At 37.7% G+C, this 27,920-nt stretch overlaps 1 protein-coding gene across 4 annotated transcripts; it reads left to right on the top strand.

The window, feature by feature from the left end:
* The first annotated feature begins 407 nt into the window (after positions 1–407).
* TMEM106A (transmembrane protein 106A) lies at positions 408–27,920 on the top strand. 4 transcript variants are annotated; one of them, XR_011556782.1, is made up of 9 exons: positions 543–793; positions 16,100–16,345; positions 16,705–16,768; positions 17,130–17,289; positions 20,505–20,645; positions 20,733–20,776; positions 22,208–22,261; positions 22,733–23,200; positions 25,651–27,920. XR_011556782.1 is itself a non-coding variant. In XM_070727004.1 (8 exons), the coding sequence occupies exons 2-8, from the start codon at positions 16,120–16,122 to the stop codon at positions 22,827–22,829; spliced, it is 786 nt and encodes a 261-aa protein (XP_070583105.1). In that variant the 5' UTR covers positions 408–486; positions 16,100–16,119; the 3' UTR covers positions 22,830–27,920. The 4 variants fall into 4 exon arrangements, 2 of the variants coding, with proteins under 2 accessions (XP_070583105.1, XP_070583104.1); XR_011556781.1 differs by having other exon boundaries at positions 22,733–23,592; XM_070727004.1 differs by lacking the exon at positions 543–793 and adding an exon at positions 408–486 and having other exon boundaries at positions 22,733–27,920.

The raw sequence follows: 27,920 nt of genomic DNA, 5'->3' as shown, positions 1-27,920 counted from the left end.
CCGAACTGAGAAAGCGGAGCGAGCTCAGACACACTTCATAAAGATCTCTTAATAAATGGAGCGATTGCTAACTGATGGAAGCACAACCGCCATTCAATTACTGTATTTGTCAAAATTATTTATACAAGCACTTCCTTTCACACCCTTCCGAGAACCAAAACTAAAACGCGGAAGGTAGACGCTCAAACACGTGAGCATTTACATTAAACCACTCCTTTTATTTAACGTGACTCGTTCATACCGCGCCTGCACAGCGGTCTTTGGCGTGGGCTTGCAGCGTTTGGGAAAGGTTAGATTGGTACAAGTACGAGTTTGGGAGCTTGTTTTTGGAAAGAAGAGCTACTGTTTTAACGGGCTTCACCTCCATGCAATTTTGAAATGGATTGATCTGTTTTAAGTCTCCAATCCTCAATGATATTTACGTTGGAATATTTCAAAGAGCACTTTCGGTGTCGAATAAACAATGAATAAGTAAAGAATCACGTTGTAAGTCACAAGGTTCATTTTTTTCAGTCAGTGTTTATCTTTGGTACCTCCCATTCGGGGGGGGGGGGGAATGCGGATCTGAATATTTGCTGCGTCTCGGAGAAAAATGCACCTTAATAGAACGACTGAAAAAGAAGGGAAGTGACTTGTTAAGGGTGGAGCTGTTTATTTCCCACCTCTTGCAAGAGGGTGGGAGTTGTTGTGAAGGGGCGAAGGCTGGCACCATTGTAGTATTTTTTTTTATCTGTTTCATATGTATCGTTGGCTGAGGAGTCCTAAGGATTTAGCGCTGTCTCGACGGGATACGGTGAGCACATACTCTCCCTCAGTTCTTCAGAAACCTTTCTTAACAATCCACATATGGCTCTCATACTCCCCTGCCCTTCAAACCACACTGCATGGTTTTCTCCCTGCCCATCCCCTCCCTCAACGATTTATCTTCCGCTTCTTTGCTTTCGTTCTTGTTTTCTACTTTTTTAACCTTTCTGTCCGTCTGTTTCCCTGAAACCTTTTGCTGGGCCGTTATGAGGATTCAAAAACACTTTATTTCTCTCTGATTTCATGACCCACTTCTTTTTGATGAGTTATTTTTAATATTCGTTGTTTCGCAGCAAAGTAGTTTGACATTTAACTCCATTATGCTAACCAGAAAAATGCCTCGTTGGGAGAACAAGGGAACTTGAGTGAATTTCCTATTTGGTTGGAAGCAACCAATGAGCGTGATGTTCCTTATGAAGCAAATTTATTTTAGATTGCATAGTGGAATGAGAAGGCAAAATTAGGTCTAAGGTGGCAATGTATCAGCTATGTTTTTAGCAACATTTTTTGGCTTGAACAAGAACTTATATTAAAGCATAAGCATTCCAGCTTAACGATCCTAGAATGCTGAACATATATAATTCTCACGATTAATTTATAATTAGGTCTGTTGTGCAAAACCTAAACATTAGCTTCATAGGAAAAATTAACAGCAATAACTTATGTAAAAACAGCTTTGGTTCCTTATTCCCCCCCCCCCTCTCATCATTGGTAGGCACAGCTCTTTGTCAGCTGCCCCTTTTCTGCCCTTTCTTCAGCAATTTGATGGAATCAATAGTTGAAGCTTTTCACAATACTCTAATCTCTTATTAGAGAAATGCAGTCTGATTTTCTAAACAATCTTTTTAAAAATGTGAGCTGTTTCAATGTATATAATGGCTGTTTTATTTTAAATATAAAACGGAGTTGTTTCAAATGCATATACGTAGTTACAAATGATGAACAGAATTAATCATTGTGCTTTATAAAATATTTATAGAACACAAAATCAAAAACAAATTATCTACTTAGCTAAATTGTTATTGTGAGATGCTCAGAGTTGTGTTTAAGATGGAAGGCCATTAAAAACTTAAATAAGTTTAAGTTTATTGGATTTTTTTAAAAGAAATATCTTTATTAATTATTTACATTAGAAAAAGAAACAACACAACATTGACAGAAGAAAGAAAGATAAAAAAGAAAAGAAAAAAGAAACATACATACATACAATCAAAACAAAATAAAGCATTATGCTTTATACATAGAGTAGTTTTGATATCAGAACTCAGGGCCACCATCAGGAATTTTGGGGCCCTATACAGCCTAAGCGTCTGCCCCCGCCCCCCGGCCATTTTAAAACTACTGCCCCCCAAATCCGGTGGGCCCTCCCCCGGCCCTCTGAGGTCAAACACAGCCCTGATGTGGCCCTCAATGAAATTGAGTTTGACGCCCCTGGCCTAGAGGCTAAATTTTATTCTCCATGCCACCTGAAGGTAGTACAAGAAGCAATGGGCGGAACCTCACCAAGAAGAAATGCAATCTGGAAATAAGGAAAAACTTGGGACTGGGCGGCATAGAAATAAATAAAAAATAAATAAATAAATCCCTTCTTTTTTATTAAAAGAAATTAATAGAAACATAGAAACATAGAAGACTGATGGCAGAAAAAGACCTCATGGTCCATCTAGTCTGCCCTTATACTATTTCCTGTATTTTATCTTACAATGGATATATGTTTATCCCAGGCATGTTTAAATTCAGATACTGTGGATTTACCAACCACGTCTGCTGGAAGTTTGTTCCAAGCATCTACTACTCTTTCAGTGAAATAATGTTTTCTCAGGTTGCTTTTGATCTTTCCCCCAACTAACTTCAGATTGTGTCCCCTTGTCCTTGTGTTCACTTTCCTATTAAAAACACTTCTCTCCTGGGCCTTATTTAACCCTTTAACATATTTAAATGTTTCGATCATGTCCCCCCTTTTCCTTCTGTCCTCCAGACTATACAGATTGAGTTCATGAAGTCTTTCCTGATACGTTTTATGCTTAAGACCTTCCACCATTCTTGTAGCCCGTCTTTGGACCCGTTCAATTTTGTCAATAATAATTTAAAAAAACCAAAATCCATTACTATTAAAACTAAAACAACCAGCAAAACTATTAATAAAAACAGGTGAGGGCTGGGGTTTTTTTCTCTGTTATTATTTAAGTGCTTTTACCATATGCTTTAAATCAAGAATCACTTCTCTCTCTGTTTCTCTTTCTTTTCTGTCATTCTCTGCCTCAATCATTTTCTCATTTCTCTTTTTTTCTCCCCTTTTTTCTATTATTTCTCTCTTTTCCTTCCACTCTTCTCTCTCTCTCTTTCTTCCTCTCTTTCACTCTCTTCCTTCCTCTCTCATCTCTTTCTTTCTTTCTTTCTCTTTCTCTCTCTTGCTTTCTTTCTCTTTCTCTCACTCCCTTCCTCTCTCATCTCTTTCTTTCATTCTTTCTTTCATTCTTTCTCTATCTTGCTTTATTCCTCTCTCTTACTCTCTTCCTTCCTCTCTCATCTCTTTCTTTCTTTCCTTCTCTCTCTCTCTTTCTCTATCTTGCTTTCTTCCTCTCTCTCACTTTCTTCCTTCCTCTCTCATTTCTCTCTCTCTTTCTATCTCTCTCTCTCTCTCTTTCTCTATCTTGCTTTCTTCCCCTCTCTCTCTTTCTTTCTTTCTCTCTCTCTCTTTCTCTATCTTGCTTTCTTCCTCTCTCTCTTCCTTCCTCTCTGATCTCTCTCTCTTTTCTTTCTCTCTCTTTCTCTATCTCTCCCCCTCTTTCTCTCTCTTTTTCTCACTTTCCCTCTCTTGTTTTCTTTCTCTCTCTCTTGCTTTCTCTCTCACACTCTTTCTCTCTCTCGTTCTCTTTCTCTTGCTATCTCTTTCTCTCCCCCTATTTCTCTCTTTCTCTTTCTCTCACTTTCTATCTTGTTCTGTCATCGCTCTCACTCTCTCTCGTTCTCCGGAGGCTGGCGAAAGTAATTTTCAATTACTTTCAATTGTAATTTTCAATTACAATCAACCTATCTCTCCTTCCTTTCTTTCCCCCTTCCCTCTTTTCCTTTCCTTCCTTCCCTTCCCCTTTCTCCTTCTTTCCCTTCTTCCTTCATTCCAACCAACCTATCTCTTCTTCCTGTTTCCTTCTCCTCCCTCTTCCCCTTCCTTCCCCTCCGTCTTTCCCTTCCTTCCCTCCCTATTTTTCCTTCCTTCCCTTCTGTGTCCTCCTGGCCCTCTCTTCCCCTCCCCTCCCCTCCCTTTCCCCGACGAGGGCAGCCCGTAGAGTCACACCCATCCCGGGCCGAGTTACAAGAGCCGCAGCCGGGCGGGGAGCGCCCCACTCGCTTCGTTCCCGCGGCAGGGCTCGGTCGGGAGCCCGCTGGTCAGGGCTCGGTCGCCGCCACCTCTCCGCTCCCTTTCCCCGACGAGGGCAGCCCGTAGAGTCACACCCATCCCGGGCCGAGTTACAAGAGCCGCAGCCGGGCGGGGAGCGCCCCACTCGCTTCGTTCCCGCTGCAGGGCTCGGTCGGGAGCCCGCTGGTCAGGGCTTGGTTGGCACATCCAGGAAACCGGGCTCAGGGGACGGCGCCTGGAATGTCGGGCGCGTGGGCTGACGCGCGCTCTCTCCACCCCCCTGCTGCCAGCCCAACCCGGAAAATTCAAAGTAAGAAAAACCTTCGCTCTTACTTTGAATGCTCCGGGCAGGCTAGCAGGGAGATGGAGAGAGCGCGGTGGCCCCCGCTGTGAGAATGCCTGCAGGGAAGAGAGGCGGAGCGGACGGGCGGGCGAGGGCAGCGGCGAGTAGCCACGGCGCGAGGGGGCTAGAGGCGCAGGGGGGCGGCCGCGGCTTCGTGCGCGCCCTTGGAAAAGGGTGCGCGGGGGGGCCTTTTGGGGGACGCTGGCGCACGCGTGGGAAGCCTACAACTTGCGCTTGTGTTAAATTTTGTTTCTTTCCTAAGCAGCCTTCGGTGTAAAAAAATCCATTTGGGAACGACTCGTTCCCAAATGGATTTTTTTACACAGAAGGCTGCTTAGGAAAGAAACAAAATTTAACACAAGCGCAAGTTGCAACTGCCACCCCGAAGGGGCTCCTACCTTCGCCGCACGCTTTACTCTGGGACTGGAGGACCGTGCTGCCAAAGGCTCCGTCGGGGCTTCTTCGAGTCCTGCCTCGCGAGGGCCAAAGGGCCCGCCTTTTTCGTTGGTGAGGCAGGCAAGAGAGGGCCGGTACTGCGCATGTGCGACGGCGGGCAAAACCGGGGCCCCCTCATGGCCGGGCCCGGTACACCACTACCAGTAGTACCCCCCTATCGGCGGCCCTGTCAGAACTTAATAAACATACCTGCTAAATTGCAGGATAATTGGTTTTAGCAGCTTATTCATTTGTAACAATTTTGGTTCGTATTTACTAATATACATAAATCTCCTTTATTAGTATCAATTTCTCTACCTTTCATTTCCTCTATATTTATTCAATGGTATAATGGTACATTAAAAAAAAACAACAATACGGCTTCCGGTTTGGCGGTGATCGCGGCGGGACATCCTTGGCAGGGCTCTGCCAAGTGATCCCTTCTACCCCCTTCGAAGGTCGCATTTGCGATCGGATCGGGCTCGGATGGCCCGATCCCAGAACAGGGGGCTCCCCTCTGCCCGAGGAGCCATCGCTGAGACTCCAGAGGCAGCGGTTCGCCCCGCAGCTTCGAAGACGGGAGAACCGATCCTCTTCGCCTGAGAGGACCGGCCAGCGCTTTCTCCCCTCACCCAGCGGGAAGCTGAGAAAAAGCTCTAAATTGAAAGTTCTACATTTAACTAACTGAAAAAGAATACATCCGATAAAGGACTCAAGGTAAAAAATTTCCTCTTTGTTTCAAGACCAAAATCTGAAGATTTGATCATTCGCAAGCCTCAAGGGAAAGCTTTCTTTAACGAGGCGAAAGTGAAAGGTTTTTTTTTCTGACTCTCATCCGCAAATAACAGCCGAGACTAAATTCTCTCATTTTCATTGTTTCCATTTTGTATTTGAATTTTGGAATCTATAAAACATTTTTTTTACCCTATGCTTTAATAAAAGATCTTGAATTGGAAATGACTATTTAGAAGATTTCAATGCTTAAAAGAAATTAGTAAAGATGACTAAAATTTCTTTTTTATAGTCTGTCAAAACACTGTGTTCCGGGCTGACATCTTAACAGCGGAGGAATATAACTTTGTTGCCTTATTTTTTTTTCTCATCCTGTTGTCTTTGCAACATAATAACATTATATAACAACTTGAAAATAAATGGGAAATAGAAGGAACTGATACCTTTCCTTTGGAATATTTACCTTTGGATTAACCTACTTGGATTACTTGCTGATTGCCTTTGAACTACTTTGGATTACTTGCTGATTGCTTTCTTTCCTTGGGATTATTTTTTCTTCTGAGAACCTTTTCACATCTGCCTGATCATATGAACTTCTGACTTCTAACCTGACTCCATCTTGGGATCTATTTTTTTTGCCTTTGTCTTGAATTTGGAAAAGAACATAGACTCCATTTTAACTACAAGAAAATTATTAATTTGACTTTTTTTTTCCTTTCGTGAGACCTGCAATTGGGATTAAGTACAATTGTATTTTCTGACATTGGGATTCACACTCTTTATTCATCTAATATAATTTCCTGATTTATAAGAAGAACATAACTATACATATTGTGTTTTCTTTTTGATTAATTAACTCTTTTTTTGTTCTCCTTCTGATTTTCCTTCTTTTTATTCCTATTTCTAAAAGAAGTTTGAATTGAAGACTATGCATTGTTAGCAAACCTTGGTTTCCTGCTCTATTCTAATTATTTGAATTGAAATACTCCCCATTTCTTTTTTCTCTCTCCCTTTTTCTCCCTCTTCTTGCTGCCTTATTAAGTCTTTTTTCTCTTCCTTTTTTTTTCTTTCTACTTTTTCAAAGTCTCCCTTTTTAAAATAGTTATTACTCTTTCTTTGCTGTCATTTATTTTGTCTTTTTATTAGACCATTTATTTTTAACTTTTACTGGTTTTCTATTCCTAAAAGTTTTATATTTGTTTCCTGAGTTATTATATCTTTAAATTTTTAAATTTTTAAAATAATTAATAACAATATATATTGGATTTTGAATTTTGAATTTTCTTGATAATTGAATAGTTATAATTTAAGCGTAACCGCTAATAAAACAGATTGAATAGATTTGGAATTTATAGAAATTTTCTCCTTTTCACTATATATAAATTTAGATTGATTTAAATTAATTCAAATTTTAAACAGCGGATTCAAAATTGATAATGTCAACTTCTTCAACCGTTGTTAAAACAGTCAAAAAACAACCTACTGCAACAATCTCTTCTCCACAAGTGTCCCCACGTCCTTCCCCGACGCACCAGGCCTCAGCTATGTCTTCCAAGGATAAAGAAAAAGACAAAACAACGCAGCCCAACTTTGCAACATTACAAGAAACTTTAAACAATATGCAGGACTTTATCTTTAAATCTCTAGAGAATGCCACCCAACAAAGAGAGGCTATAAAAGAGGATGCAACACAACAAAGGGAAGCTATAAAAGCAGACTTGGCAGAATTTAAAAAGGAGATGGCCCAACTGAAAGTTGATATGGGCGAGGTGAAAGACCAGATAAAGGTGATCCAACAAACACTACAAGAAAGTGATGATCGAGTGAAAAAGGTTGAAGAGAAATCCGACAAAAACGCAAAAAGAATTGATTATCTCGAAGGGAGAGCTGATGCAAGACACAGAAGACATGATGAATCAATTATTCAGCTGGAGATGCAACGTGCTTCGTATGGACTACGATTTCAGAACATGAAAGAGGAAAAAGATGAAGATTTAAAAATGACTATGGCGGAAACGATTGGAGGAATACTCCAGGAGGATCCTGCTGCGCTAGTGAAAGAAATCGATGAAGTTTACAGGACTTCGAATAGTTACATCCGTCGCCACAATCTTCCAAGAGAGATTCATATCAAATTCACCAGGAAAACCTTGCGAGATGACATACTCCATTGGGCAAGAAACTCTAAACTCCAACATCAAGGAGTGGAAATAAAAATATTAAAACAAGTTCCAAGAAGTGTCAGAGAGAGCAGAAGAGATTACCAGTTTCTTACCAGAATTTTGATCAAAGAAAATATAACCTATCGTTGGTTAATCCCACAAGGTCTTTCTCTGACATGGCGTTCTACAAGATACAAGCTGGAAAATGTAGAACAAGCTAGGTATTTCTTTGAAAATAGTGGCATCAGCCACATGGACTTTTCAGATAAACAACAAGAGGCTCAACAACAATCAGCACAACAGCAACCAGGGGAGATACTAGCAATCCAACAAGAAGAACTATTGGGGGCCACAGCTCAAGTAATAGAGCAGGACCAAGGTGCTATAAGAAGAGTTCAGCCTCAGCGAGAAACCAAAAAACCCACTAAATGACAACAACTAAAGATCTAAAGATCTTTTCGGTAAACGTTAACGGACTTAATGAACCAAGGAAAAGGAAACAAATCTTTTCTAAAATCAGAAATCAAAATGCTCAAATTGCAATATTACAAGAAGTACATATCAAAAAAGATAACCAAAAATTATTGTTGAATCCCAAAATTGGAAAAATGTATGCTGCATTAGCAGATCAAAAAAAAAGAGGTGTGGTGATGTATGTAGAGAATTCTATAAATTCCAAACAGATATATAAGGATAATGATGGTAGAATATTGATTGTACAAGTTGATATTGAACCTAGACCTATAGTGGTTGTTTCTATTTATGCTCCCAATGAAGACCAAATGACATTTTATAAAAATTTACATCAAATAATAATAGATTTAGCTATTGAGAATGTATTAATAATAGGTGATTTTAATGCTATTGTGAATAGGCAATTAGACCATTCAGGGGGAGGGAGTCATAATAAAAGGAAAAAAACAAAAAGAAATCTACTACCTAGTACTTTCCAAAAAATGAAAACAGAATTATTGCTAAATGATATATGGAGGGAAAGATACCCCCATAAAAGACAATTTACGTTTTATTCTAATCCCCACAAAATCTGGACAAGAATAGACATGGTATGGACATCAAAAATGGTTGCAGAAGAAATAAGGGAAGTAGAGATAGATGTTAATACATGGGCTGACCACAACCCAATAGTGGTTTATATAAGAAGGAACAACAAACAGAATATTTGGCGGATGAATAGAAATATACTAAATGATAAGAAATATAAAGATTGGATCGAAAAGGAATTAAAAATATTTCTTGAGATTAATAAAACCCCAGACACCACTCCACAGAATATATGGGATACACTCAAAGCTTATATAAGAGGGTTAACAATATCTTATACAGCAAAATACAATAAGGAAAATAAATTAAAGTATGTACAATTAATAAATGAATTAAAACAATTGGAATTTGCATCGCAGCAACACACCAAGAACAGAGACTTTAAAACAGAAATAAATGTAATTAAACATAAAATTAGAATTATAGAACAAAATCAAATAACTGAAAAAATTAAAAGAGCAAAACAACATTATTTTGAACATGCAAATAAACCAGGCAGATGGTTAGCATATAAACTTAGAAAGCAGAGTCAATCCAAATTGATAAAAAAATTAGAAGACAAAGATGGTACAATAAAATATGATACAGAAGGAAAGGCGGACATTGTTTATAATTTTTATAAAGATCTTTATGCCAAAGACAATGTTAGTGAAGATGAGGTTTTTAATTACTTACAGGCTTCAAAATTACCACAAATAACAGAAGATCAACAGACTATGTTGGATGGTCCAATAACAATGGAAGAACTCCTAACTATAATTAAAAAACAGAAAAACAATAAGGCCACTGGTCCGGATGCTATACCGGCAGAATGGTATAAGATAGACAATGAAATAGTAAGAAACTATATGTTAGAAATTTTTAATTTATGTAGACTTGAGGGTAAAATTCCGAAATCTTGGTCAGAATCGCTGACAACTTTAATACACAAATCCGGCACTGACCCACTAAAAATCAAAAATTATAGACCCATATCTTTATTAAATGTAGATTATAAAATATTTATTGCCATTTATGCAGATAGACTTAAAAGAATTATAAATGGAATAATACATCAAGACCAAAATGGATTTCTACCAGGGCGACAAATTAAAAATAACCTTAGAACAGTAATAAACACATTAGAATACTATGAACAACACCCAGATAAGACAGCATCCTTAATGTTCTTAGATGCTCAAAAGGCCTTTGACAACGTTAACTGGACATTTATAAAAATGCAATTAAACAAAATGAGATTTGGCTCAAAATTTGTTAATTTAATAGATACTATATACTCAAAACAAACGACTAAAATAATATTAAATAATAACCAATTACAAGCACTTGATATAAACAAGGGAGTTCGTCAAGGATGTCCTATATCACCATTGTTATTTATTATGACACTTGAAACTTTATTAATTAAAATAAGAGCGGATTCCGAAATAAAAGGTTTAACTATAGGAGACGAAACTTACAAACTCCAAGCTTTTGCAGATGACTTAACGTTTATAATTGAAGAACCGATAACAACTGTTCCTTCTTTATTGCAAACTATTGAACAATACGGAAAGGTAGCAGGTTTAAAGATAAATAAAAGCAAAACTTCTTTCTTAACCAAAAATATGAATAAAATACAAGAAACTAAATTAGAAAATATTTCTGGAATAAAAACCGTAAAGAAAGTAAAATATTTAGGAATAAATTTAACAGCGAAAACAATAACTTTAAAAAATGATAATTACATAAAATTATTATCAGAAATTAAAAAAGATTTAGAAACATGGAATAACCTGAAAATATCATTTTTAGGAAGAATTGCCACAATCAAGATGAATATTCTGCCTAAGGTTTTATTTCTCTTTCAGGTAATTCCAATAAACCCAGGGGGAACTTTCTTTAAAACTTTGACAAACTTAGTTAAAAAATTTATATGGCAAGGGAAAAAAGCAAGGATAAAAATAAACTGTTTGGAAGACATTAAAGAAAGAGGAGGATTTGGTCTTCCAAACTGGAAATTATATTATCAGGCCGCCGCTTTAACATGGATTAAAGATTGGATAACCTTAGAGAATAAAAGAATATTAAATTTAGAAGGACATGATCTTATGCTGGGTTGGCATGCATTTATATGGTATGACAAGGGAAAAAATCACTCATATTTTAAAAGACACACATTAAGGAAGTATTTACTAGAGGTTTGGAAGGACATAAAGAAAAATCACTTCTTAAATGTTCCAGAATGGATAGCCCCCCTAGAAGCAATAACACATCCAAAATCTATAAAAGACACGAAAATATTTTATAGATATAAAGAATTATTAAATGATCAGATGAAGCTAAAGCCTAGGAATAAACTACAAGAAGAAGGGATAATAATAGATTGGTGGCATTATGCCCAGATTCGATCCAGATACCAGAAGGATATAACTCTTTACACTTTTAATAAAAGTAAGAATTTGCTAAGTCATTTAATTATTAATAATTCAGTAAAAATGATAGGGAAAATATATAAATTTCTTATCGCTCACAAAAATATAGAGTTGACTCTAAAAGATACCATGATAAGATGGTGCAGAAATATAGGTAAGGAAATAGATATAGATACTTGGGAAAAAGTCTGGATTAATAATTGGAAAATGACCAAGTCAGTTTCATTAAAAGAAAACCAAATTAAAATGTTTTATAGATGGCACCTTCCACCAAACAGGATAGCTAAAATGTTTCCTAAAACATCCCCACTGTGTTGGAAATGCAAGAAGGATATAGGAACTTATTACCATCAATGGTGGACATGTAGCAAAGCTAAAACTTATTGGAAGATGATTGAGAAGATATTAAAAGAAATATTAAAATATGACATAGATAACACCCCGGAATTTTACTTATTAGGAATTACTAATCAGACTTATAAGAAGGAAACTCTTTACTTAATCATACACATATTAACTGCGGCTAGAATAATATATGCGCAAAACTGGAAGGGGGAGGAAATCCCCAAGAAAGAAGAAGTTATAGCTAAAATATTAGATTGCGCCGAAATGGATATGATGACAAGACGATTAAACGATCAAGAAGATACAAAATTTTATGAAACATGGAACAACATATATAAATGGTTAGATAAGAAAAAATAAGAGATAGATCTGTTTTTATTTAGGTAATAACAATATTAGATGTATTTGTTGATGATTTTGATATAGTAGTTTACTCATAAGCGATATATTAAAAATTTTGTTTTATGTATGTTTAGTAATCGAGATTTGTTTGAATGTTTGATTAGATGAATATATTACACATAAATAACATATTAAGCATTTTTACTTATACCGTACTAATATTGCATTTAAGATTTGAAAATTTTTTACTAGACTTTTTAACATTTAACAAATGTTTGATTATGTATTCTTTTTTCTATTTGAATGTATACTTTCAAAAGAAGCGGGGAAATACATCCCCATTTTATGTTTAATGTTTGTACGTCTGTATGTCTGTTTTATGAAAAATAATAAAAAAATTGGGAAAAAAAAAAAAACAATACAGTAATACCTCATGATACGAACTTAATTGGTGCAAGGAGGAGGTTCGTATGACGAAAGGTTCGTAAGACGAAACATTGTTTCCCATAGGAAACAATGTAAAGTCAATTAATCCGTGCAACCAAAAAACCCCCGCAAAAAAACGGCTTTCGGCGACTGCTGGGAAGCCGCACGGCTGTTTTAAAAGGTGACAGCCGGCCTGGGGGGCTTTCCAGCACCACCCCGAACCCCGAACCCGGGTTCGGGGGGGTGCTGGGAAGCCCCCCAGGCCGGCTGCGACCTTTTAAAACAGCCGCGCCGCTTCCCAGCTGTCTCCTGAAGCCAAACGCCAAAGCCGAACTTCCGCGTTCGGCTTCGGGAGACAGCTGGGAAGCGGCGCAGCTGTTTTAAAAGGTGACAGTCGGGCTGGGGGGCTTCCCAGCAACCTCCCGAACTGAACCCGGGGTTCAGAAAAATTTTGCCTCTTCTTACGAACTTTGTTCGAGTTACGAACCGGCGTTCGGGAGGCTTCTGGGAAGCCCCGCCGCCCGGCTGTCACCTTTTAAAACAGCCGCGCGGCTTCCCAGCAGTCTCCGAACGCCGGTTCGTAACTCGAAAAAAGTTCGTAAGAAGAGGCAAAATTTTTCTGAACCCCGGGTTCGTATCACGAGTTGTTCGTAAGACGAGGGGTTCGTATCTTGAGGTACCACTGTATTTACATTTAACAAGTTTCATTTTTTTTCCTCCATTTTTTCCTCCATTTTAATTTGAATATTGAGTATTCATCATTTTTAGTTATTTGTATACAATTTTTTTTTCTATCCAAATTTTTTTTTCTATCTGGGACATACCACCTGTCCCAGGTACTGTGAAATTCCTTGATATCTTTATCCTGTAGTTCTTGGGTGAGCTTGGTCATCTATACTACCTCATATATCTTTGTTATCAGATTGAGCATTGTTGGGAGAGTCCCCTGCTTCAAGTGTTGGGCGTACTGTATATGATTATTGCTGCAGTCGTTATATGTAAAATCAAATGTCTGTCATTTTTGGTAGTTTTATGCCTAATTATTCTGAGAAGGAAGAGTTCCGGTTTTAATGGTATTTTTCCCCCTATTATTTATTCAATCATATCTTTTATTTTCTTCCAAAATTCCTTGACTAGTGGAAACGTCCACTACATATGATAATATGTACCTATTTTCACTTTGCATTTCCAGCACTTCGGGGAAAGTCTGGGATACATCTTGGCTAGTCGAGCGGGTGGCAGGTGCCACCTATAGAACATTTTGTATATATTTTCTCTATAGGGAACTGATAACATTAAATTATAGTTAGATGTCCATAGTTTCTCCCACTCCTGCAGGTTTATAGTGTAGCCAAAGTTTTGCCCCATGCTGTCATGGGGCCCTTTACCTCTTCCTCCGCTAGTTCTTGATGTAAAAGGTACTTATATATCTTGGAAATTAATTTTTCGTCTGGTCCAAAAAGAATTTTGTCTAGAATACCTATTTTTGAAATTCCACTCTATTACTGTCTTCATTGTATCTCGATTTGATCTGGTAATATTGAATCCAGTCTACATTAATCACTTTTTGTTGCAGATCTTTAGAAATTAAGAGGTTGTTCTCATCAAGTATTTGATCATATATTATTATTTTATTCATATTCATTATGTTAGGGTATGTAATGGCTTCATTAGGTGACAACCATCTTGGAATTTGCAAGTACGTACAGTAATACCTCGTCTTACGAACTTAATTGGTTCCCGGAGGAGGTTTGTAAGGCGAAAAGTTCATAAGACGAAACAATGTTTCCCATAGGAAACAATGTAAAATCAATTAATGCGTGCAAGAACCCCCCCCCCCTGCAAAAACGGCGCTCCGCTGGGCGCCGCCGCCCGGCTGTCACCTTTTGAAACAGTGGGACGCTTCTCAGCATTCTCCCGAATGCCGAACCCAGAAGTTCGACAAACGTTTGGGTTCGGGTGGCCGCCGAGAAGCCCCGCCGCCCGGCTGTCGCCTTTTGAAACAGCCGGGGGGCTTCTTGGCGTCCACCCGAACGCCAAACCTGAACTTTTGCTGAACTTCCGGGTTCGGCGTTCGGGAGGCCACCGAGAAGCCTCCTACTTTTCCACCCACACTAAAAAAAAATTAGAGGGCAAATTGGTCTTGACCATCATCTTTCAGCTGAGGCCACGGGACCTTTGCCCAGGTTCACCTGGTTCACCAATTGCGGCCCTATTTGGACCAGGAGGCTATACACACAGTCACTCAGGCCCTCATCACCTCCTGTCTTGATTATTGCAACACGCTCTACATGGGGCTACCCTTGAAAAGTGTTCGGAGACTGCAAATAGTCCGGAATGCAACCACAAGAGCTGTCATGGGCATGCCTCGATATGCCCATATAACACCTATGCTCCGCGAGCTGCATTGGCTTCCCATTTGTCTCCAGGCACAATTCAAGGTGTTGGTTATTACCTATAAAGCCCTATATGGCTGAGGGCCAGACTATTTACGGGACCGCCTCCTGCCATATACGTCCCAGAGACCAATAAGAACATACAGAGTTGACCTCCTCCAGATCCGTCGACTAAACAATGCAGGTTGATGGGACCACAAGGGGAGGGCCTTCTCTTTGGCTGCCCCGGTTCTATGGAACCAACTACCCCCTGATGCCTGTACTGCTCCCACCCTACTGTCCTTCCGCAAGGCCACAAAGACCTGGCTTTGGCGGCAGACCTGGGGGCCTTGAATTGTCCATCTTTCATGGCCAAATTTTATTTTATGAATGGTGTGCATGCATAAGATTTGACTGGTTTTTATATAAATGGGTTTTATAAGGATTAGTTTTTAGAGATTATATTCGACTTTATTCTTTGTATTTTTTGTATTGTATTGTATTACGTTGTAAGCCGCCCTGAGTCCTTCGGGCTTGGGTGCCATAGAAGTAAAATAAGTAGGTAAGTAAGTTAGTAAGTAAAGTAAGTAAGCAAAACTGGATCTCTTTTTCTCTGTTAATGTATAACAAATCTGAGACTACTGTTAAAATTGGAGATGAACACTCACTTTTTTAAAAAGGTCAAAATTATTCAAATGTTCCTTCATTTCTTTTTAAGTTATTGCAAGTTCTCATTGCTATAACCAATGTTGAACCCAGATAGCCACTGGATAACTTTGGATCTAGCACTTTCCCTCAGTGCAGCCTACCTGACAGTGTTGATATGGAGAAAAATAGGAGGGAATACTGGATTTTCTGCCTTGAGCCTCTGTATAAAAGACAAGATATAAATCTATCCATTAAATTACTGAAAAATGAAGGTGTACTTCCCAAGTGTTTCTACTCTTGAAATGAATATTTATTTGAACTTAAAACACATGAGCTAATTGCATCAGTTTTACTATTCTACAGATTGATAAACTTGGGCAGAATGTTGCTTATGTATTAATGAAATTTCATAGTCAGCTAATCTTAAAACCACAAAGCAGCAGTATTATCAGCAATTCAGAATCACATACCTGGATGCAATGAATTCCTGGAATGTGAGGAAGCTTTAGAAGGGAAAAGTGTAGAAATCGTTGATTTTAATTATGCTTTTCAAGATTGTCTGAGTCCTAAACTCAGGAATGAAGTACTGCTTTATAGAATCAAAAGTCCTTTTTGTGCTCTAATTTGTTAATGCTCCCTGTTTGCACCAGAGAGACAGTGTTTGTGTACAATGGATAAAACTGTCTTGTGGTTCAAGAACCTTTTTACCAGAAAGGAGACAGAAGAAAACAAATCGATTATACAGAAAAATTCAAATGATGAGAATAAAGCATCCTGTTATGGCAGCATTAATGGAGAAGATGCTTCTGAGGTGTCTTGTGTTCCAAGCGGTAATCACGCAAATCGAGGTTTTGTCACTTGTCCTACTTGCCAAGGCACTGGAAGAATCCCCAGAGGTAGGTATATTTTTAAGACTTGTTTTGCAGGAATAACCTGGCCTTGTTGATTGATATTCAGGGCCAAACAAGGCCCCCTCCTTTTTTCTGTATTCTTTAACCAAGAGATGCATTAGCTGGGCTTAGTAGTACTAGTCTATAGAGTTGCTTTGGCCTGATTAAAATTGCTATGGACAGACAGGCAATTCTCACATAGCTTCACAATGAAAATAGCCAGACTCATACATTGTGTTTTGCACATAGGGAAGCTTTCATTAAATTGACAGATTCCAGCAGTTCTGGCAGTTTTGAATTTTCTTAAATATTTGCTTTACCAGACTATTCCCTCATTTTTATCTCTTCTATTGTCTTCCTTCTAGAACAAGAGCAACAGTTAGTGGCCCTCATTCCATATGGAGATCAGCGACTGAAACCTAGACGGACGTAAGTACAGTATTTTTCTGCTAAACAAATTTCTCCTTATTTTCTTCCTCTGCTTCATCTTAGTAGAGTTATTATCCCCATTTATTAGACACTGCCATCAGTGATTGCTGTATGTTGAGGTGGGAGGAAATTTATTTATTTCCTTTATTTATTTTATGATGCATATATATAATTACAGGCAAAGTATAAACATTATTATGAATACATAAGATGTATAAGCATGGTTATGAGCATAGGAGATGGTTACAAATAAATGGGGACATTAGGACAGGGATGGTAGGCTTGTTTATGCACTTATGCACCCCTTACAGACCTCTTAGGAATTCTGTTATCACTAACTGCCTGTAATCTGTTTTGGCAGGAAGCTGTATGTATTTCTCACAGTAGCCATTTGCCTGCTGACAACTTGTCTCATGATGTACTTCCTATTCCCACGTTCAATTGCGGTGCTCCCCTCAGGTCTCAATGCCTCCACCATCTCTTTTGAAAATTCTACTTCCAGCATCATCCTGAACATGACTGTAAGTTCAAGGAACATAAAAAGAGTGATGTCAGGACCAAAGTCCTTATGTGAAGTCCAAGGTGGGCCTGACACAGTTTGGCAATGAGAGTGAGAGATATGCCACCACACATTCCTTTCTCCAGATGCCATAGTAACAAACACAGGAAGGAATCAGGAATCCTGCATAGGATTGGCCCTCATGACTGCACTTGTGGGTGTGGGGATGTGAGATGGGGTTTTTACTGGATGTAATCTAAGGGACTCAGAGTTGGAATGATTCCAGTCAAATCCAGACATGGCTGTTAATAAATCTTACCCAGCGAGAAGCACAGGTGTGGAATTGATTTATTGCTCAAGCTATTTGGTTCGCTGATAAGTGAGTTGGGGAGAGACATGGACCAAATTCATTTTATGAATTTTTAAAAATTTTATCTGAGATTGAATATAATTTGTGTGCGGCTTCAGGAAGCAGGGAGATAATATTGCAGGGCCAAAAGCTAGAAAACATGTCAGTTCTGATCTGGAAGCCTCTATTTTGTCCAGTTTCTATAACATGCAGTTGCTTTTTTTTTGTCAAAAGATCTATTTTAACACTGAATACTGGTGGGTAGAATAGTTTAGCTATAGTTAATAGTTAAAATTTGCTCCCAAATTAAATCTTAATCTTTTAAAACAAAAGAATAGATTAAATGAGATTAAAAGGAATATTCAGTCTCTTTCTGTTTCTTTTAACCCAGAGAAAGCATTTCACTGAGTTTTGTGTGAGGATGGTTCAATTTTTTTTAATCAAAACTTGAAACCTGCGAATAGATAGCGTTCAAGGAGAAGAAACAATATGTAATATAGTCCAAGTTCTAAAAAGCTTGTGTCTGGCCACATGGTCTCTTTATTAAAATGCTTAATTTGTCATAAGTTTCATCTTCAAAATGTTGTCACTGGCTAATACATTATGGTTTGATCTAGCTTATTTTTTTAAGGATAAGATTTTAAAACTAAAATGAAATAAATGACCCAATGCAATGTCTGAATGCAGCATATATGATCCAATAATTATACATAATACCCTAGCTCAGTTTTTTTTAAAGGGGATTTGTGTGGCTCTTGATGGTACCATTTTGGAAGATATATTTCAAGCAGTAATGGGCAGCCAAAATTTTGTGGGTGTGGCTTGATGGTCATGTGACTGGGTATGCTGGCCATGTGACCAGGTCATCATCGTTCAAGTGAACTGTTAAGTCCTTGACTTACAACCTCACCAGTGCTGCTCTCTGGGGTGACAATTTGTTTTGCATTTCCCACACTCTTCTTCCTGGGTCACTGCCTGCCTCAGGCTGAGTAGCCAGGCGAATGGGTGCCGATAAGCTGTTGAGAAAAGAGGAGGGAGGAAATGGGCCCCCTGCAACTCCTGGTCTCCCTGCTGCTTTCCAAGGAAAAGGAGGAGGATGGGAGGGGGGATAGTCAGCTAGAGCTGGGCACACAGCTTCATTTCCGTCAGTGGAACTATGTTCCACCCCGTCCTGCCTGCTGCCCACCCATATTTCAAGGCATAATAAAATAAATACATGGTTAATAACACATAAAGAATTTGTTTCCTATTCAGAAGAGCTAAGGCATGAACAAGGACTTCAATATTTTTTGAACTTTAGATCATAGCTAACAAACCTTCTGACAAAAGGAAAATGTAAATATTTGCTCCTAATTTGTATTGCAATCCAAAGATGGGAGGGCACCCTTCAGTGTTAGCAAACAGTGACTCAATTTTCCCCCCAGCCCTGAACAGCAGTACTTTTCTAAGAAGTAAATATTTTGAGTACTCCGTATAATGGCTATCTAAGATAATGTGCCAGAATGATTAGACATGTATTCATTAATTGAAAATACCTCAGATTTGACAGCCAATTTAATTCTTGTTGCCAAGATGATGCTCTTCAGATACTGCAGAGTATGGCACCCATAAACATAAGCTAGCATAACCTGTTGATTAAGTATAGAAAAGTGTAGCCTAAAACATTTGAAGAGCTTTTAAATTGCCTGTACCTGATAAAAATATCAGAATCAGAATTTTTTTTAAGAAAAGATGAAATCAGCTCATTAAATTTATATTTTTCTTTAGGGGAAGAAGAAGAAAATTGAACTTAAATTATTGTTATATATGGAATAAAATATAGTACATATCATCTGTTAAAGTAGAAGATCAATCAGTAAGATTGAGTATTTCAGTTATCAATGTCATATTCTTAATCTTCTATGTTAAATAGGTTAAATTGTGCAATAAGTATACAATATATACTCTGTCCTTGTTTAGTAACCAAAATCCATTCCTTAAATCAGAAGCAAAATGGTCACTAAGCAAATATGTGACAGAAAAAGGGTGGGAGAGAGAGAAATGCTGTGAAGATAAGTGGTGGTGGTTCTTTCGTGCAGCAAAGCCGGCATTACTCTGGCACTAAGCACAATATTATTTCATCTGTAGAAATCCTGCATGCAAATGAATGTGCTGAAGAACACAGAAAAGACCAAGTAACTAGTCTTCTCTAAGCCTTTATCTCATGGACAATATTAAATTAATCAAAAGGAAGCTGTTATTAATTTAATTTGGTTAATGGTTGCTCTGCACCTAGAAGCAGCAGGGAATGCACAAACCTTTATGCAATCACCTGCCAAGATGCACAGCTTGAAATAGTGTCACAAAAATATAAAACATAAGTTCCATGTTCTGAATAGAGTCTTGTATGCTAGGAGAGCTGGCTCCTGTGTCTCTTAAAAAGTAGAGCTAAATTTAGTGAATAATATACATAGAAAAACCTTCATGCAGGGTCAACTTGCTACTTGTCCAGATCACTATCACACAATCATTGTCTTCTTTCCTTTTGCATCCAGCCACTCATCCTGGTAAAAGTAAATGGCTTTCTACTATAGAGATGCTGTAATGTTTAAGACAAGAATCACTGGGACTTTGCAGATTTCAGATATGATTTTAAAAAGGTGCTTCTATGATCTCTGGAAAAGACCTGCAGATATGGACTGTGTTTAAGTAAATGCACTTTTGAATTAAATCTGAAACTTTGCACAAACCTGGAAGCCATACAATGTTTCATCATGTTTTGTATTATGTCTTAGAAAGTAGCAGCAACAGAGGCAGAGTAGGATCCTCTTAAGGGCAAAAATTCAGGAGGATCCTTTTATTAATGCAGATTTTACCATTTTTTCCTGACCACCTTTTCTTCTTTTTAGAACATATTAAATGTGACAAACAACAATTTTTATCCTGTGTATGTGGCTCAGCTTGACATTGAAGTCTTGCATAAAACAGTGGTGGTTGGGAAAAAAAATATGATGACTCAGTTGGATATCAGGCCTTTGCAGAGTGCCCAGGTGAGGACTTGAAGAGGCTTCCTAATTTGTCTGAACACAAACATGAATACACTTTGCAGTAACTTTCTCTTTCTGATATGTTTTTAGATCCTTTACAGTGTCTCTAGTACCATCATGGATAACAACACTTAGTAAGTATATCTCCAAGAAATTATCCTGCAGTTAGCGGATTCATTTTAAAATAATGGTATCAAAAGTGAAATTTTATTTGCTTTGACAATTACATATCTATCTTTTAATCAACTAATTGATATATTTGTATGTTGCAGAAATAATGGAGATTTTTTAAAAAAATTTGGAGGTAAAAGTTCTTTTTCTCTTTTAGATTTATTTCAAAGGAGAAAAGGTCTAATTCTAGAAGATTGTTCATAATGCTAATTTTTCCTGATTAATTTTGGCAATGCAGAATTGATTATCTCCACTGCAATAATTTAACATAGCCAACAGAACTTCAGATGAATTTGAAATCTAACTGTATTTTAAAGTGGAGAGTTTAAAAATACTTGTTGACTAAAAATTGCTTTTATAATGCCAATTCCATGCTTCATTAACAAAAAAATAATATTTAGCTTCAACAAAATCAATAAGAGTTAAGTTGGATATACCTGCAGTTCTCCAGATTCTATAGTTGTATTCCTCCTCATCCCCAGTTTTAGAAGGAGGGAAAACTCTTTTCTATTTCACCTGATAAAAGGAGAGAACTCCACCATTTAAGTACCATCAATGAGCTTGTAAGAACTCAAGCCAACATCACCCATTCACATTTATTTCTGTCTCTTGGGGTGTAAGAGGAAACTAGCAAACTCTAGTCAAGTTCACATCATTTTAAAAAGGTCCACTTTTAATCATTCCATCTGTGAATTGTTTAAAAATGCCTAGCTTTTTACATTTCCACTGGTGAGCTTGTCTGTGAATGTTTTATGAATGTCTACACATATATACACACATACACGGAGGGAGGGACTAAAAAGTCCAGCCTTTCACCATTCCATAATCTAGCAACCCAGCATGAAGTGGTGGCTGAGGCATGGAGGAATTGATATATCCTTAACTGCTTTTGATTTTATGGATGGTGTGTTTGGGCTGTATAGCTGTTTTTAATAAGGGGTTTTTAAAGACTGTTTTAACACTGGATTTGTATATGATGTTTTATTATTGTGAACTGCTCCGAGTCCTCAGAGAGGGGCGGCATACAAATCTAATAAATTATTATTATTATTATTATTATTATTATTATTATTATTATTATTATTATTATTATTGTTGTTGTTATTATTATTATTATTATTATTATTATTATTATTTACTATATTCCTGCTCTTAAAAAAATATCAATGGCCTATCAATGGTTGTGCAGATCAATCCTTGAGGATTTTTCTGGTTATTTTTCCCAAGATACAAATTTCTGGGTGCCGTTGACAAAACGCTTTCCATTAATATCTGTAAAATCTAGAGAATCTAGTCTAATTCAATACACACCAGAAAGGATTACTAAAATACAAAATGAATTAAAGTATGTTGCATGTTCCACATAACAACAATGAAATTCTCATTTATTTCAGCAAAATTTGCACATGGATCAAAATAAAGGTTCACAATGTTCTTCTGCATATACAGTAAGTCTGATTCTCTTTTCGGTTTTGTTCTCCCCTTATGATATCTAACTCTTGGTCCAGTATTTGTATCTTTTAACCTAAAATCCTAATGGTTGAAAGGTTGGTTTAGTCTGTAGGCCAAATATTTCATCCTGCTCAAATGAGGAGTGTATTTTTAATCAAGAGAATCTTCTCTAACTTAAGATAGCTGTTTCGCTCCTCTTGTTTAATCATTTCATCATATCAATCAATGTAATTAATGTAGTTTCTATTGTGTTCCTAAGAAATAAACCATATTATAACTTCTTTTTAAAAACCATATATTGGTTCTCTCATTGACTTGTTGTTAATTTTACATTCTCTGTCCCTTATTTCCCAAAAGATACCAGTGTGAATAGTCTGGAATATAAATTATTCGTAGAAGTGACAAAGAGGTATTGTATTTGTAACCTTTTTTAAAATTACCAAATTTCTATTTTTCTCTCCAACCAGAGGTACACTCACTTGTTCCTATCTCTCTCATCCGGAGCAACTCTCCTTTGAAAAGTATCAGTATGTGGATTGCAGAGATGGTGTCCTGCTGTCTTGACTCTAAAGTTTCTCATGGCTACAGTAGAGTCCTGGAGGAGCTTCTTTTGGCTGTGTCTTCAGTCCCCTTCAGTGAAATTGCAGTAGCATGCTTTTCATGCCTCTGGGGACTTGTAGTGTGGGAAGAAACTGAAGTTTTGATTCTTTATTGCCTACAAAACAGGAAGATGGCTATGGTACCACATTCCTTTTAAGAAAGCATATAATTGATGCTAATAGACTGGTAATATTCTAAAAGAATAGCAAAATGGCACCTGAGTGGAAAAAACAGAATGCAGGAAGAACATGCTAACATGGGACAGTTATGCTTCATATTGGAAGTTGAAAGGACCTATGCTGCATGGATCACCAAAATTTGCCCTGATACCAGAGGTGGGTTCTTCCTGGTTCCTCCTGATTCACCCAAACTGATAGCAACCTGCTGATATTGTCATGATGATGTCACTGAACCAGTTCAGTTGGTGCTGGTTGGTGGGCACCATCTTTTATTTTATTTTTGTTTTGTTTTGTTTTTTTAAAAATATTTTTATTTTATTTTTTTTCTGAACCTGTGCAGAAGCTGAGTTTCCAGCACTGTGCAAGCGGTTGCCATCTTGTTTTCACTTTTTTCCTTCTGCGCATGTGCAGAAGGCACATTTCCGGCACTGTGCATGCAGTTGCCATCTTGTTTTCGGCTTTTTCCCCCCGGATATTTTTGGCACTGCTTATGTGTTCACACGCAAGGTGTGCCCATGAAGCATGGGAGCAAGTGAACCAGCAGCGAGGTAAGTTAGAACTCAGTCCTGCCTGATATGGTTTATTTCTTTTGGAGGATAATGCCTGGAACTGGGATCTGTAAACACAATGAAACTTACCATTGTAGAATTTATTGGAAGGCTGATCTGATACGTTCTCCTTATCCCCAAATTATCTTCTCCCATTCCGATACAGCAGGAGGAAAACTTGAACATTTTGAAGGAGTCATTACCAGTGAATTAAGGTTGTACTTCTTCTCCCACTGAACTATTTATTAGTTCAGCCCTTTTGTAAGTTGTAGGAAAAAGAAACAGCTTATGAAGCCAAAATAATTTCTCTGTGCAAATGCTGCTTTTCTAAATCTATTTCTACTATAGCTTTATTTTCTCGTATTTTTTTGCTAAACTTTATTAACCTTTTAAAAGCATAGAATACAAAAAAGCAAAGAAAATATTAAAAGGTCTACTCACTATTGGAGATAAGAGGTGAATAAAATAAAAGATATTTTCTCTTGGACCAGTATGACAGTTCACATTAAAAAAGATCTGTAAAAATGATTATGCCTTGATAGAATTGCTGGCCTTTAAAATTATGTAGGTTTGAAGCAAATTGTGCAATAATACTTGGTGATAATATATGGTAGGAAAGACAAATGGATAAGAAAAACTGGTCACTGGAAAAGGCAGTTACTTACCCATCTTTTAAATGAGATATAATACAGGTACTTTCTAAATTCTTTCAAGTTTGGTTTCATTTATTCAGTTATTCTGACTATTTAGTACTGCAGTATAGAGGTAGGTTGAAATAGAGGTATTTTATTGGGATATAATGAATCTTTCCTTGCTGCATTTTTTTATTATTACAGCTAACAGATTAGAGATAAATAATAGTTTATTTTCTTGTTCAGGGTGATCTGATTTCCTCTTCATTATTTTTCTGAATAAAGCTATTTTGCTACAAATAATCATGAGACAAATAAGACAACGTGTACTTGGACTCCTTCCTTTTTGCTTTTCTGAAACTGAAATTAACAATGGGCAAATTAAAAACCATTGACCAAGTCTGTGTGGTGGGTGCTTATTTAGTATTTTTTTAAAAAATATTAAGCACCAACCTCAGGGCCTCAGTTTACTAGAAGCAATAAAGTGAGCAGAAGGGAGTTTGCAACAACAACAAAAAACCCATTACAAAATTTGTTCAACTGGATTTCTTAATGAAAGCCTAGCAATAGGGAGGGAATTTTCTGGATAACAGCCTGCTTCTGTTTTTAATTTCTGTTCTCAAATTTCTGTTTTAGTTTCATAGGAAATTACAGAATAGCAATGTCTCAGCAGTGCTAAAGGGCCTAGCAAGACAATTTAAATCTGTCCTACCAGATTCTTTCCCAGTCTTTTTCAAACCTGTTCCCCAAAACCAAGGAGATAACAGGCCAGTTTGGGCTGCGCCTAAACGTTTCAGGCAGAAAAGTGGGGAGAGGTCATAAAAAAGTTTCACACAAAGGCAGGCACTTTGCAACGTTGACTCCAGAGAACGTTTATTAGAAGAATTCCCAAAAGATTATTCTTCATTGTACGCTCTGGCAGACTTTTTCAGCTCAGACATGTGGCATTTTGTCCTGCAGCGTTTACAGAACAACATTTCTTCACAGTTTTCAGCTGCATTGTTGTTACCACTGTTGTATGTAGTCTAAAGCCTAGAAGAGAAAATATAACCCATTAATATTAACCCATTTCATCTCCATCCCGTGTCCACTCGGTAAAGCAGTGGAAATTATATGCTGGTGCCTGGAGGCTGTTAAGGTCTGGATGGGTGCCAAGAGGCTAAGGCTCAACCCTGACAAGACAGAGTGGCTTTGGGTTCTGCTTCCCAAGGACACTTCCATCTTTCCATTCATTACGGGTGGGGGGGATCACTGACCCCCTCAGAGAGGGCCTGCAACTAAGGTGACCTCCTCGATCCACAGCTGAACATCATCTTTCGGCTGTGGCGAGTGGAGCATTTGCCCAGGTTTGCCTGGTGCACCAGTTGCAGCCCTACCTGGACAGGGTGTTCTTGCTCACAGTCATTCATGCTCTTATCACCTTAAGGTTCGACTACTGCAATACTCTCTACGTGGGGCTACCTCTGAGGAGTGTTCAAAAACTTCAAATCGTGCAGAATGCAGCCTCGCGAGCGTTCATGGGTCTTCCTAGATACACCCATGTTTCTCCAATACTCTGCGGACTGCACTGGTTGCCGACTGGTTTCCAGACACAATTCAAAGTGTTGGTGATGACCTGCAAAGCCCTACATGGCATCGGACCAGATTACCTCCGAGACCGCCTTCTGCCGCATAAATCCCTGCAGCTGGTTAGGCCCCACAGACTTGGCCTTCTCCAAGTCCCGTCAACCAGACAATGTCATTTCACGGGGAAGAGCCTTCTCGGGAGGGGGGGGGGCTGGCCCTCTGGAATCAGCTTCCCCCTCCCGAGATCCACACTGCTCCCACCCTCCTCGCCTTCCGCAAAGACTCACCTATGTCGCCAGGCATGGGCAATTAGATCTAGACCCCCAGACCAATAAATGTGATGCATGATGTGATTGAATTAGTTGATTGATTAATATATCTGGTTTTTAGCTGTAGTTTTTTTCATTTTTTATTTTATTTTTTTAGAAAAAAGTTTATTAAATATATAAACATAAAAAAAGACAGTACATGTTCTTTACACTTTATTACATATTTGTTTACCCTACTATTGTATTGTACAATGTCTTGGGTTAGACAAATAAATATAACAACCACAAAGACAGAAATAGAACAAAATGAAACAACAAAAAAGGTGAGACTAACGGATAGAAAGGAACAGAGAACATACAAACATATAACAACACACTGAGTTGTCTTAATAGAAAACTTCCTCTTATATAATTCTATGGCATATAGCACCAACGGTTATTCTTCGATTTTATGTGAAATTGTAATATTTTTAGAACTTGTAATATATTTCCTATATTTTTATTATAAAATGTGTATACTGAACATAAATTCTATATATAGTTTTATTCCTGTTTTCTTTTTTCCACCCAATTGTAAAATTCTTTCCAGATTTCATAATATCTTGATTCGTCTTTATTTTTTAACTCTTGTGTTATTTAGCTGTAGATTTTTAATGTATTAGATTTGTTTTATACGCTTTGTCTTTACATTGTATCCTGTGAGCCGCCCCGAGTTTTCGGAGATGGGCGGCATACAAATCTAATAAATAAATAAATCCCTAATCCACTACCGCATCCCATGCTACCCAAAGCCATATGTTATAGTTAGAACATGTTGGAAGAACAAATCTGAAGATGGAAAGGCATGCCAGTCATCTTACCGTATATCTTTTGAGCAGCTTCCCACTTTGACTTGGAACATGCTCTGTCTGGCATGGGCAACGATCCTGCATGATCTCTGCAAATAAGGAGTGAATTTATTCAGGCGGTACAAACAGCTTCATAGATCATTATATGATTACTTCTTTCACATATAAGTGACCACATTGAAAATATAGCAATGATAATCGGAGGTGCTGGTGGGAGTGGGGAAAGATTACATAAAGCCCAGATAATGCAATTTTAGGCAGATTTAATTTGTAGCATCTCTCTGAGAAAAGTGTAGTCATTATCAGATTTATCTATGGAACTCTGTCATCCTTTTTACCTATATGTTGTGTGATGATGTTATGAGGTTTCCTTGCACATCCTGTAAGGGCAGCACAAACTATTAGAACATATCAGAATCATATTTGTGTAGTGGTTAAAGTATAGAAATCAAGAGATTGTGACTTCTAGTCTTGCCTTAGGCATGAAGAGAACTAGGTAATCTTGGGCCAGTCACTTCCTCTCAGACTGAGCAAGGAGACACTTCCAAAAATGTTGTCAAGAAAACTGTGTGGACTAATTCAGGTAATTGCCAAGAATGAAGACTGACTTGAAGGCACAAACAATAAATCAGTACATAATGGGCCAGCATTATATTTAATATCCAACAAATAAAGTTCTATTTCTGAAAAAGATGTGTGATGTACTTGGTAAAGCTGTTCACATGGCATGCTTATCTACAGTTTTATCTAACTATGTAAATTTCCTGGGTTTGTGCAGTACTGTATACTGTATTCCATTATATAATCTCATACTGGATTCAGTAAATCACTCATACTGGATTCACGTGATATTAAAATATGATTCTCTGATGTATGGATTATTACTGTATTGTGTAAACTCAACCAAATAACAGTTTTGGTTTAATAACAATTTAACTGTTTTGAGCTCTCTGAACCAAGTCTGTCTTTTCACTTTGCTGATAGGAAATAAATTGTCAATCTTGCTCTCATAA

This window comes from Erythrolamprus reginae, chromosome Z, assembly GCF_031021105.1.
Source record: "Erythrolamprus reginae isolate rEryReg1 chromosome Z, rEryReg1.hap1, whole genome shotgun sequence".
NCBI lineage: Eukaryota > Metazoa > Chordata > Lepidosauria > Squamata > Dipsadidae > Erythrolamprus > Erythrolamprus reginae.
Note: the sequence above shows the minus strand (reverse complement) of the source record. Positions and strands in the feature narration are given on the sequence as shown.

Coding starts and splice junctions, on each gene's coding strand:
- TMEM106A (XM_070727004.1), top strand. CDS start 16,120: ATGGATAAAACTGTCTTGTGGTTCAAGAACCTTTTTACCAGAAAGGAG. Junction 17,290..20,504: donor GCATCATCCTGAACATGACT/GTAAGTTCAAGG, acceptor TCTTCTTTTTAG/AACATATTAAATGTGACAAA. Junction 20,777..22,207: donor ATCATGGATAACAACACTTA/GTAAGTATATCT, acceptor CATTTATTTCAG/CAAAATTTGCACATGGATCA.